At 47.8% G+C, this 13,041-nt stretch overlaps 1 protein-coding gene across 8 annotated transcripts in view; it reads right to left on the bottom strand.

The window, feature by feature from the left end:
• Positions 1 to 340: 340 nt before the first annotated feature.
• The window catches only part of NFASC (neurofascin), a 60,100-nt gene continuing 47,399 nt past the window's right edge, over positions 341 to 13,041 (bottom strand). For 4 of the 8 annotated variants that reach the window (XM_010579547.1, XM_010579530.1, XM_010579564.1 and 1 more), the window contains 3 exons: positions 7,204 to 7,335; positions 6,555 to 6,624; positions 459 to 690 (listed from right to left, as the gene is read on the bottom strand). In XM_010579547.1, coding sequence (XP_010577849.1) covers positions 459 to 690; positions 6,555 to 6,624; positions 7,204 to 7,335 — 434 coding nt within the window. Of the gene's footprint in view, positions 691 to 2,962; positions 2,975 to 6,554; positions 6,625 to 7,203; positions 7,336 to 13,041 lie in introns of all 8 variants that reach the window. The other 4 variants (XM_010579539.1, XM_010579512.1, XM_010579520.1 and 1 more) reach the window with 3 other exon arrangements.

Below are 13,041 nucleotides of genomic sequence, written 5' to 3' on the forward strand. Positions count from 1 at the left end.
TGTAGAGATTAAAAAGAAGAATTTTTAACTCCCTCCCAAAAGAACAAAAAGGGCCTTGGGGAGCCTGGGTGGCCGAGCCCATCGCGTGGCCCCTTCCGGGCTGGCTCTGGGTGCTGGGGCCAGTCCCGAAGCTGGGGTGCAGCTCGAGCATCCCGCTCCTCCTCCAGCCCCTCTGGCTCAGCCCAGATTTCAGCTACAGCTACAACCCATCTGCCCCCCACCCTGCCCCGGGAGTCCTTGCCGTTTGCTTGTTTGCTAAGGATAAGATGGCATCGGCAGCCACCTGGTCTGCCTGTTTGCTTGGATTTTTTTCTTTTTTTTTTTTCTTTTTTTTTTTTTTGTCATTGTTGGTTGGTTTCATTCACACGTTTCTGTTGGAGGTAGTGGCGGCGGCGGCTGTTGTTTAACCCCCATCCACTACAAACACCTCAGGCTGTTTGTGGTTTCAGTGCATTGCGCTATGCCAATGAGTAGATAGCATTGACTGGGGAGGTGGCTTCTGAGCTCTCGTTGCCTTCAGTCTCTTCTTTGTCCTTCTTCACTGTGTACTGGCCGATAAAGGAGCCGTCCTCGTTAAACTGCCCTTCTCCCCCCTCTCCATAGTCCACCAAGCTATCGTCACTCTCCTGCTGCTTTATCGTGCCGTCCAAGGAGGTCTGGCTGTTTGGCAGGGGTTTGTTGTCTTCATCGCTGGGTGGCAGAAGACAGACAGACACAGTAAGGGTTGAGAATGGGGCTTACAACCTTCACCCAAGGTCTGGATATTCAAAAATAAATCCAGTGTGCAAATATACTGACCAGAGACCACAAATACGGGGTGCTCTGACTGCAGACAGCAAGTCGTGGCATGTCTGACACGGACGTGAAGGTGGGGAGACAGCCTCCGCGTCGGAGGCCCACAGCTGCCTGGGCAATTGGTGCTGTGGTTGGTATTTCTGCAAGCCCAGCCTTCATGCTTTTTCTTTTTAGAAAGCAATTTTTTTTAACCTATGTTACATACGATGCTTAGATCAGTCCAACTGGATGTACGTTATAAATATCCTTTCCTTGTCATTGCTTATATTCTTTCTTTCTCTTAGCATTTTAGCCAACCTTGGTGTAACCTGGTTTAGTGAGGCTTGTTTCCAGATTTCCTTGCAAAAAACACACTCGGCTGTTTAGATAGCTACATGCAATGGGGAGCACTCTCAAAGCACTGCGAGGGCGCATGTATAGGATGCCAAGTTCTGTGCAGCTTCCAAAACTCATGGGAATTTACCTTTCCAAGCTTATTTCTGATCATCTAAGCTTGTTTGCTCAATTCTTTATGCTTTTCTCTTTTTCACTAGAAAGATTAAGCCAGGTCACTGAAAAATAAATAGTCTGACCCACAGGGGAAAAATACCAACCCTTTAAAGAAACCCTTTTAACAAAAAAACAGGGAAAAGCTGTTTTCTCTCTGGAGGGCAAAGGCTGGTATCTCATAAATACAGATAACATTGCGTGGAGGATGAGAGTGGATTGCTATATATAAAAATTAACTTTCATATCAACTAGTCCTTAGTTCATGTTTGATCTTATGTCCAGCATGCAAATTCTGTAATATTCCTAAAGGTATCACATATGTACCTTAAACATTTGTCCTCCCACCTCCATTCCTGTCTTTTTATTGTTGTTTTAGCTTAGGACTCATCAGACTCACTCCCCAGCATGGCACTCTAGTCTGTTCCTTTATTTTTCTTAAAATCGGTAAAAGTACTGGGCTTTGATTGCATCCCTTGATAGTCGGTGTCCACACAAAGGTGTTTGCTTCCTGCAAAGGCATGAGAAACACTTTGCTTGGGCCAGGGAGCAAAATGCTCTTCAGCTGGGGAAGGCATTAAATCTCTCTCATGCTATTTAATTAATGGCATCAGCTCTCTACAGTGGGAGAGGAATTTGGTATCCCACAGTACAACACGCAGCTTTCTAACGTATTTCCTTATATCAGCACTTTGTGAATTAAGTGATAAGACAAAACCAATATTTAAGGCCTTGTGTTAACTTGGCATCACAATCAAAAATACCTTGTTAGCTTTGAAAGCAGCTTCTTTCTGGGGGAGGAGGAAGAGAATTCAGTCTGCAAGCAGGACTGCCAGTTAGAAAGCCCAATAAATGCCAAGTAGAGAGTGGCAAAACCCAGATCCCTTTATTTTGCAATATTCTTTCGCAAGGTTTGGAGTTCAGTTAAAGCTGCATCTAGAGCCAGATTTTTCCCTAATGGGGGGGTTTGCAGCACCAAACACCCTGACAATGCATTTCCCGAACCTGGCCCCTGGTTTTACCTCTCTCTGGTACTATTTATCCTGTTAGTGCATTAGGAGGGTGAAGCAGATATTCATCAACATCTTGATGCGCTATAACCCTGTTAAAATGGATTTCTGTGGGGTTTGCTCATGTGTACATTAGAGAACCAGAGCACCCAGATGAAAACCATTTGGGAATCGTTGTCCTGAGTTGCATAAATCATTGAGATGAGGGGGAGGCTCGAGCCGGAGGGAGGATTTTCAGGACTGAGACAAAGAGTGGGCAGATTGTTTAGGATCTAGCGTTTTTTCGCTCGTGTCCCTTGCCACCATCCCCCGGGTATCCGGCATCCGGCTGAATGCACCGAGGGCATCGTCCCCAGGTCCAACCCTTGGCCGGTCCCGCTACACCAGGAGGGATCAGCTGCTCAAGCATGGGGCTGGGGGGGCCCTGGCTGGTGCTCGGGGGTGCCCCCAGCCCACAGAGCATTTCCAAGCAAGATGCAACTCGCTGGACGTGGGGGTACCCCTGATGCCAGCAGGAGTTAGAGGGATCTTGTTTAATGTGTTAGGTGGAAGCAGGTACATGGGAATAGGGAGGGGAAGGTATGGTTTCAGCTATAAGGAAATAAATAGCTAGAAGGAAGGAAAATAAAAAAAGCTAAATGTGCCGGACTTCTGGCAGCACGTGGTCCTACCTTTCAAGAGACCTTCATGGTCCATGTGGATAGACCAGGTGAAAAGGAGAAGAAAGAATGGGAATAAAACAGAGAGAAGCAGAAAGAGCCTGATCAGAGAGAGATATGATGAGGTCTGCATTTACAGGGGCAGTGCTAAAAACCAAAAAAGAAATGTCTGCATTCCTCATGGAGCTAATTGCCTCGTTATACCAAATGGAGCCATTGTAATTGTTCAGAGCTGGATGAGCCTCATTGGCTTCCCCAAGAAACCTAATACAGAGCAGCAGTGGATGGTGCAGGTGGGAAGTGGCCTGTTTGCCATCAGACTGTTCGAAAAGGGCTCGTGGTTGAAGTCCATGAGTGAGTGGCTGTAGGGAACAGCGGTCGCTGCCGGGGACCGACATGCAGCAGGACAAGGGCTAAGTGAACGGGTCACTCGGTTTCCCTTCCAGCCTGCTGGGTTTCCATGATATAGTCATGCACCAGTATCATGTTATCTATTGAGAAGCCTACACCTGCCCAGGCTGCTTCGCCAGACCTCTCCTCCCCTCGCTAGGCTCAGAGGACGGCTCTGTGTCCTCCTGCCTTGATGTCTGCTGAGATGGTCCATTCGAGGCAAGCTGGCACTGCCCGTGGTGTGTAACCGGTGCCACAGGACACTATCCTGAATCTGAACCGGAGCCCAGAAGCTAAAACCAGTCAACTTTCCCTTCCCAGCGGCCGGGGTTTCCAGCCGACTCCCCCACGTGCAGCTTAAACATTTGGTATAATGAGGCACAGTCACTGGCACAGAACATTGTCCAAGGATAATGGTCTCCTGCTTTGAAAATAAGCTTCTCAGCTTAGCCTCTGCTCAGGAAAACCATTATTCTGTTAGTGGAACAGAAAGATGTGACAGTATCTCTTAATTATAGGCTGCAGAGATTTGAAAGTTGCATGCACAGGGCATTAAGGACGTGAGATATGATGAGAGCATATCAGACATGCTATGTGGAGGTGGGGAGGGAAACCAATGAAGAACTCACGTCAGCTCAATTCCTGTCCTTGCTTGAAATACTAATTGCTACCCTCCTTGAGCCTAACATTGCAATCATTTTGAATCTTAATCAGCCAACAGCGTTTCATATCAATCCTTCAGGTTCACCTTCCTTTCTGCCTCCTTGAGGGAAGCCTCCTATTACTTCTCTCAGGAAACCTGTTGTTCCTGAGAAGGAGGGGACAAAGTTTATGGGTTGTTGGGTTTTTTTTGTTGTTGTTGTTCTTGTTTGATTGGGGGTTTTTCCCCATCTGGTCCATGGGATTGTGTGATTGAACATGCAGGAGCATCTTGGAGCTTGGTTGTTGCCCTTCTACTGACCTCTGCCTTTAGCTTGCAAACTTTTGGGAATGGGGCTGTCAATAAAAGTTTGAGCTTCAGCTAAGCAGAATCTGCTGTGTAGTAGGATGAAGGATTTACCCCATTCCTTCCCATTGCCTGGAAGGCAATGCCCCTTGGATGGTGCTTGGGCGGTAAATGCAGCATTGCTGACTGTCACAATGCTGCCAGCCATGCCAAGAGCTTGGTTTTCCTTCTGTGCGAGGCAAGTGGTCCCTGGCAATGCAGTTGCTTTAGGAGCGATGGGGTTGAGGAGGTCTTGACTGTAACCACCTCAACGGACTCTTGAGAAGCAGATCTCTGAAATTGGTGCGTACTGCCAGAAGCTCGGCTGTGGAGACCTTGCCTGAGATCCAGGTGATGGAGCTGAGCCTGTAGGGTTGTGTGTGGGTAGCTCCTGGGTGATAAGATGGTTCAGGCTTGTTACATGTTATTTACACCATCCCACAAATTTGGGAACCAAGAGGTTCCCTCTCATGACTCAGAGCATTAGGGGACTTGTTTTGATCAAAGTATGGACACTAGCTGTGTAGTATGCAGTTATGGTTATGGCTCGTATCTGTACAAGGAGCACCGCCTGCACTTGTAAAATCATGCCTGGGAAGAGATGCGTTTGATCTGGGGCAAAGCCTGTAACAGGACCAGGCTGGGCTAATTTCTTCTCTGCTGTTCTTTATGTCCTGGCCAGGAATCTGAAGGGAATGTCCCCAGGCTGTGATTTGTATGTGGACTTAATGTAATTGCCCCAGTGTGGCTTGCCACCACTAGAAGTGATAACCAAATCTTGCAGGGAGGTGAGGAGAGTGTTGCCCTGGTTGTTGTTTAGGGCAGCGAAGAATGGCAACCTTTTCCTACAACATACTGCTTATTCTGGTTCCTGCTGGGGTGTATTTGTATTCTGTGTCACGCTATCAGAAGACTGGGGAACTTTGGGCTTACGATATCCTTTGGAGAAAGTCTCGCTATTGAGAGTTACCGTGCTGCTAACAATATAAATGTGTTCGTATTGAGGGCTGCAGTTCTACTTCCATTTATGTATTGTGTGCAGGCAGATATATTCATTTTGCCTCCTTTAAAGTCTTTGGCGGAACACGTGTGTCTTGTTACATCCCTTACTGAATTGTAAATTCGTCCTATCTTTACTACTTCAATTTGTAATGCTAGAAGTATCGGTAATGACATGGGGTTTAATTAACCCCTGTTTTGAAGTCAGGAGAAAAATTCCTGCTAGCCTAATTGGGCTTTGGATCCAGCTCAGATGGAAAGGTGCATTTTAATTCTTTGAAGAAAAGCAAAGCCCACTGTAGGCGCTGAAAGGGCGAGCTTGGTGTACTGTAATACATCCCCGTCATCTGTCAAGTGCGGGCAAGCCAATGAGACCTGACATGGTTACCTGCTTCTGCTCCTTAGGGGCAACCATTAACAGCAGCAGAGCTGTGAACGCTGCATTGCGCGTGAGCAGGCTTGGGAGAGCGCTTGCCCCTTTCTGAAATATCCTGGGAGTTTTCCTGGAGTAGAAATGGGTGCTGCTGCTCTTCAAAGGATGCCATTTTGCATCAAAGCAGCTGAGCGGAGGTGGGGGGACATCAGAGCCATTTTAGCAGAACTGCTGCTAGGCTGTGCTGCAGCCCTCAAAGAGTGTTTCTGAAGGGTTTGCCTGGGGACCTCACAGAAAAGCCTTAGTTGGAATGCAGGCAGACCCCCACATCGGAACTCCTGCATGCTTCCAGGGCTGATCCAAACATAACTTGGGGCATTTCTCCCCTGGATACTCTCTTATGGGTAGGAGAGAAGCTGAGCTAAGCATGATATACCTGAAATATCCTCAGGCTGCTTCAGAGCTGTTTTAAAATTTTTTTTTGTATGTGTTAGGAGTGTCACTAAGGTTGATCTGTGCCTGGCGAGAGCCGTGTCCCGGGTAGCTGATGCCAGAGTCCCAGCTCTCTGCCTGGACTGGTCCTCCCAGGCTGAGACAGGGAAAGTAGGAGACCTTAGCAGCACCCTCACAGCCTGGTTATTCTTCCAGGGATTTAGGCAGGAAATGTTTCCTTTGGTAGAGGACTTGCAGAGGGAAGGAGGCAGGAGGAGGAAGGTGGGAGAAATAATTTAAGAGGCTGTGTGGCACCGTGGTGCTGCGGTTATGTGGAGGGGTAGCGCGGTGAGGTCTGTGATGGCCGGGAGTGGGGCTGATGGGGAGACGTGGTCGTGTGGGTATGCATGCCAATGGAAGCATACCTGTAGTCGAACGACCCATCTTCTACGTTCTTGTCTTCGGGATTTAGATGCTCATCTTTATTGTCTCGTACTGTAAACAAGCACATCCCCGACACTCACGTTAAAAAGCAGTACAGAAGATAAAAGCTTTATGAGACAGTAACAGCAGCTGGCGTTGAGGCTGTCTTTGTGAAATCCCTGCGGGGTGAAGTACAGCTTTTCATTGACTCGGTAAAGAACCTGCATCTGGGAGGGCTTGCAAAGAGTGCTGCTGTCGTGGCACCAGGGCAGAGGCGCTTCAGATAGTGAGAGAGGATGTATTAATTCGGGAATTTTCTTAAGCCTTATCTTTGCTTTGCAAAAATTAATGCGATTTTTGCCTGAAAAGATCTTTTTCTAGATAAGGACAAGCAAATTTTCAGAGTAGAGGTTGGGTCACGCATAGCAGGAGCATACAGCTCCACAGGCTGAAGCCTGCACAGCACAGAGCCCTCACCCGACCTTTAATTAACTGAAATGCTTCCCACTAATAATAGTGTTCCTACTACAGAGAAAGAAAAGCCCTTGTAATCACAAGCATCTATCCGAGAGCAATACAATTTGATTAGCCCCCAGAAGCCTGGAGATGTTTAAACCATGAGCACAAACGACTGCCATGCAGTGCTCTTACCTGGGTATTTCCCACCTCTGCTCCTCTTAATGAAGCAGACAATCAACAGAATAAGGACCAGGAGAGCTATGGCACACATCAGCCCGATGAACCAGCCCTGCGTTGCGATGTCCACGTGGTTCTTGGTATAAGCTGGGAGGAAAATTGAAAGAAAAAAAAAAGCTGTAAGGGACAGACCAGAACCACAGAGGGAAATAGATGAAGAGTAAGACACAGTCCACTGGTTTAGAAATTATCTTTAGCGCTGTATTTGTGTGTCTTTGTGTGTATTGACCAGGTTATCTGAGACTGTAGCACAGGGATCTGTGGCTTTTTTTTTTTTCTTTCTTTTGTGGTGGTAGGTCAGCTCAACATTTTAGCAGGAGCTACAAACAGCAAAGGGTCACAACATAAAGTAAAACCTAGCACAGACCAGTGAGAAAGGTGCATTGCAAATAATGGCAAAAGAAGCTGGGTAACAGATTTGATCTTTAAGTTACTGTGTCTGAAAACTGCCCTGGAAGCGAGAAGGTCTGAAGAAATGTGCCAAAGCAGATCTGGTCCCTGGTGTCCAGTGAGGCTGAGCAGCACCACTGGATCCTGAGCCCCTCAAGGGCTCATTAACAGTCTCGAGCTGGCAGAAACCTGAATCCTGCGGGCCAGCCTTGCCCAAGCTGCACTGCCCATCGCCTCTGGCTCCGCTGCCACCACCGACAGGGTTCTGCTGTCTTTGGGTGGTCACAGGGGGTCTCCAGGGCTGAGAGGGGACTTGTGGAAGCCCACCAAGACTTGACCAATGCATGAGTGGGGATATGGAGGTGGGTAGAGCTCTTTGAGAAATGGGTCCCAGATAGTTGAGAAGTGGTCTGATAGCATGGGAAAGTCTTTTCTCCTGGGGCAAGCTCTTTATACCACTGCTTCCAGCACCCTCACAAGGCTATATTGAATGTTTTTATATTAATACCAAGCAAGGAGGTGTCTTGTTCCCCAAACAACACTCTGGCTCCTAACTGCCGTGTCCTCCCTCACGTACTCTGACTTCTTGTTTGCAGCTCCCATACACGGTCAGACAGACAAATCTGTGTCCTATAAATAGCAACAAGCTGCCATTTTCTGGCTCTCATTGACATGCACTTCGTATTCAACAAGACAGAGCAGAGGAGAAAATAACCTTCAGCGCAGCAGGGGGGCTAAATTTAACCAGACTGCAGTGCAAACAGAGATAGGTATTCCTGGCAGGAGCGCGGGAGATCTGAGCTGGATGGGATCAAATTGGGATTTAGCAGGGGTTTGCCTGAAATGGGCAGGACAGTGCAGCGAGCAACCTTTTGTGGTGCCCATGTGGCAAAAACCAAGGTGGTGCTTACAAAGAAAACATAAAAGATAGCCCTCCGTTAAGGTATTCTGAATGAAAGGCTCTTGTAAGAGAGGCAACAACTTTAAAAATGGGTTGAATTGGTAAACTTTCCTAACCCACGCCATTTCAGGGCTGTAAGCTGTACTTATTCCATCAAAATTGAACCCAAGAGGTGCTTTCTTAGGATGGAATCTAAGCCACATTGTCAGTAGGTAATTGCAGCCAAACTGTGACAAGGGAATTCAGATCAGAGGAGAACGACAAGAAAGAGGACCATTTGCTAAAGAAATTGTGTTGGACCCTGAACGCTCTGTATTTGTGAGCAGCACCGAGCTCCTGGGGAAGTCGGGTGGAAGTAGCTGCCTAATGGTGCCTTGGCTCCCTTTTGCCGCTTTTCCTTCTAATGCTGCCACATTTAATATTTACCTTTAGTACAACCTGAGCTACATAGTCCTTGAAGATGCACTTTTTGTAATGGAGAGAATGAGATTATAACAGAGCGGAGCTGAGAACTGGATTCAATTAGCAGAGTGCTTGGGGAGGAAAGGGGAAGAAAGCTTTACTGGAGAGCTTTGAAATGGAAAAAGATTGTATTAGCAGTCCTGATGAGATGGGATCTCTACAGAAACCAACACTGAGGGAGAAAAGGGGGTCTTCAAAGTATGAAATGCCAGACCAGCCCGAGAGGTGGGTTTGTGCTACCATGTGGATTTGGGCTGAGTTTTACAGGGAGGGAGGATTTTGAGTACCGAGTCACCAGGGGATCTTGCAGTAGGATCGTGGCATTGCCTATCGCCGAGGTAGAGGTATAATTGCCATCCTTCCCAAAAAAGCAACACATGACGACAAAATTATAGTCACAGCAATCTTGTATTTAGAGTAAACGAGTGACTGTCATTGCAGCGTTGAGAAAGAGAAGAACAAGTACGTGGCTGTCAGGATGTTTTGATTTGCTTTAATGTAAGGCCAGTGTCGAGAGGAAATGGTGGAAGCAGCTGCGTAATCGAAGAGGTATTGATTTGAAATGCAACTGCAGTGACTTTTTTTTAAAAAATTAATTATACTATTGTGGCAGAAAACATGTTATCTAACAGTCATAGTTTATATGCCAATAGCAAAGCTGACTGTGTTCCACCAACAGAAGATCAGCAAAATTTTTGTCTTTTTCTGTAAAGCAGACTGTTGGGTATGTAAAGTCTCACTAGGTCCAGCCTCGCATGATCTTCTTCCCAGTGTTTGTACAGGCTGGGGAATTTATTTTTTTATTTATTTAATTTTAATTTAGAAGACCTCTTTGTATTAAGGTATATTTGTAGTTTCGTAGTGTCCTTTACTACTGGAAGGAACTCTGTTGGGTTATTGAGCTGTCGGTTAATCAGAAACAAAGTTGGAGGGCAGCGTCCTGCAGCCACAGTGTGGGTGGACTACTTATTTATCTACCCTCAAACTGAAGAAGCCTTTAGAATAGCTATTCAGAAAACATTAAAAAACAAAACTGACAAAAAAACCTGAACAGTGCTTTTTTTGTCAGAAGCATTCCTGATGGCATATGATTGTCAGTGGGGGCCAAACACTTGTGTCAGCAGTATCCAGCCAGCAAAGAAATGGATCTGCAGCATTTATGCATGCAGGGACGGCGATAACTCTGTGCATCCCACAGTGATAGGGCTCAGGTCACCATTTGGCCTCTATCACAGGGACAAAGGTGGCCCCATCCTTTAGTCTCAACAATAATATCAATAGGAACCCCTCAATTACAGAAAATAAATATGCCGAGACTGCCAACATCAATCAGCCAAGGATACTGGGGGTGTTTTTTTCCACTCTTTCTAGTGATTCCCTGCCCCTTGCTGTCTGTTGTGCAGGGGGCTGCCCCTCTCCCCCCAGATCCCAAAGTGGGTGAAAAGCGGGTGAGAAAAGAAGAGGCGGGTCCGGATTGGGAAAGAGTTATCCAGAAAGACAGGTTGCATGGTGTCGGTGGGGCTGTGGAGCTGGTGGCTATTTTTGAGTCTGGGGAGGGTCCAGAAGCAGAAGCAAAACTGGGGATGCAACATTGCAGCTGGAGCTGTTCTGGAGAGAGTCCAAGTTGAAAAATCAGCTCTTTTATTGTCTGGGGTCAGAATCAGCCTCTGCAATGTAGGAACAGGCTGGGAGCACAGGGACTTGAAACTTGCAGACAGTTTGCGTGTCTGCGAGCCGAGTCCTGCCAAAGCAAAGCTGTGAAAACTCCCGAGGCAAGGCAGCCGCGCTGTGCCACATGTACAGCACCAGAGCAACGGGGGAAAAACCCCAGTGAAAATAAATTCTTTTTGAAAACACGGCTCTCTGCAAAGCCAAGCATGTTCCAGGGGCTGCTGTGCTGTGGATTCGGCCACGTCTCACAGGGTGATGGAGCAGTTTGCACGTCAGACCTCAGCGCAGGGCAGAGGTAGGACAGAGCCAAGGTCAGCACTCGCTGGTTATTTCTCAGTGCTGGGCAGCATTAGACATGCAGAAATACCAGCAGTTGCCATCTGTCACTGTGTCATCTTAGTATGTCAGAGAATTACTCGGCGGCGTTACGGCTTACCAAATTTTTGGACACCAAATAAGATGTGTGTAGGGGGTGTGGGGAGACCTGCTGCTCCCCACCTCCCCCTGCAGCACTCCCTTGCTGTGAATTACATTTTCCTTTTGCGCTTGTCAGCAAAAAGGCTGGTAAGTGCTCGAGCTTTCCATTACACGGCTGGATCTGAGCAAAATAATTTTAGTTCTTTGAAAATCACAGCCTCTACCTACTACATCTGTCAATGTGGGCTGCTCCAGTGTTGCTTGCTCCTTGGTTTTTCAGCTAAGTGTTTAGACCCACGCTTTGACAGGCGTTGTGCACAGATTCCTACGGCAAAACCCCCAGGTGAATACAAAGGAAGTTACAGCTGTTTTGATTTACTGAAACTCATCGAGTGTGAACAGTGAAGTTTTATAAACGCATAAAGCCCGATTCAATGCCTGTAGAAGTCAGTAAGGGTTTTTCTCTGGCATTTGGTGGGCAGTGTAGGAAGCCCATAATTAGAAAGCTGTAAAAATCACTCAGGTGCTAAGCCTGGAAAATTGCTTGTGCAATTAAACGTGAAGTTGCCAGAGGAAACATACCTGGAGGATGGAAAGCCCTAAGCATATGCCACATGTGACTCTGACCGAGGTCTTCTGCGAACACCACATTCCCCTTCCCGGTCCTGCCCCTCGCCTGCATCCCATCACCAATATCTCCCCGCCTGCCCCTCTGCCGTAACCTGGGGCCAGACGCGTGCACGTTCTCCGGGGCCAAAGCAACCACCATCACCAAGAGTAGCAACGCGCGCGTGGAAGTGCAGACAGACAGTGGTGGGGCTTCAAGCGGAGCCGCATGACAACACGAGCACGTTCTCCTTAAAGACCCTTTCCTTCAAAGGGATCCCATCCCCTCCTGGGGCTCCCCTCCTCTGCGCGATGTCGAGCAACCTCCCGGCGACGCTGGGGGTGGCTCTTTAGTTAAGGGCAGAGGTGGGAGAGCTGCCGGGGGATGGATGAGGGTTGTTCCATGCAGTCATGGTCAAACCACCTCCCGCCACCACGCGAATGACGTCGGCGGTGATGGATGCGACATGCCTCGGAAACGCACCCCCGCGGCGGGGCTGAAGCCCGTCTCACCTGAGCTGGTGGTAAAGGTTATGTACGAGTGTTCGCTGGGGCTAGACCATATGGGGAACACCCACAGCTTGTACATCATTCCCGGCGTCAGATTCGCCAGCTGCACAGAGGAAGGGGTCTGAGCTTTAACAGGGATAGATTTCTCTGTCTTGTTACCTGAGAAACAGAAACCGCACATCAAACCCAGCCGCAGGAGGCTCGGAGAGATTACCGTGTTGACACTGCAGGCAATGCATTATTCTATCCCTAGCCGCTGAGCAGAAATAATACAGCTTGATGGTCAAGGAGCTATTAACGGCTTCGTGATTATTACTCACTGAGAATAGAAGAAAATCAGTGATGCAGGAATATGGTGTGGGTTTTGCTGCATCCCTGCTTGCCATACTGGAAAAAATACTGGTAGCTATTCAGATCTCTCCCTACCTTTAAGACCTGACAGGTTCTTTATCTGCCCAGCTTCAGGTCTGGATATTTGGGTATTTACCACAAAAGATCTAAAATTTGCCTGGTCCCGCTCAGCTGGATGGAGGTGCCACAGGACTCAGTAAAGGAGCCAATTTTTGTGCTTTTGGGAGTGGTACCTGTGCACCGATTTTGCTGGTAGGTTAAGGAGCCTTGAATGAGCTGGAGGGCGAGAGGAGTTCAGCCCTTCAGCTCAAGGAGGGATGCTCGTGGGCTGGTTGCTCCCAAGCTCTATCCAAGGATGACCTGTTCTTTGCACTGTGCTGGGAATCATTTGCTGATGAGCTTAATGCTGAGCATTAAACCACTGAATTCTAAGAAAGCCTGCAGTGGGGCTTTGATTTGTGGTTCTGGAGGTGTGCGCATTCCAG

Source organism: Haliaeetus leucocephalus, unplaced genomic scaffold (assembly GCF_000737465.1).
Source record: "Haliaeetus leucocephalus isolate CR32 unplaced genomic scaffold, Haliaeetus_leucocephalus-4.0 Scaffold68, whole genome shotgun sequence".
NCBI classification, from domain to species: domain Eukaryota; kingdom Metazoa; phylum Chordata; class Aves; order Accipitriformes; family Accipitridae; genus Haliaeetus; species Haliaeetus leucocephalus.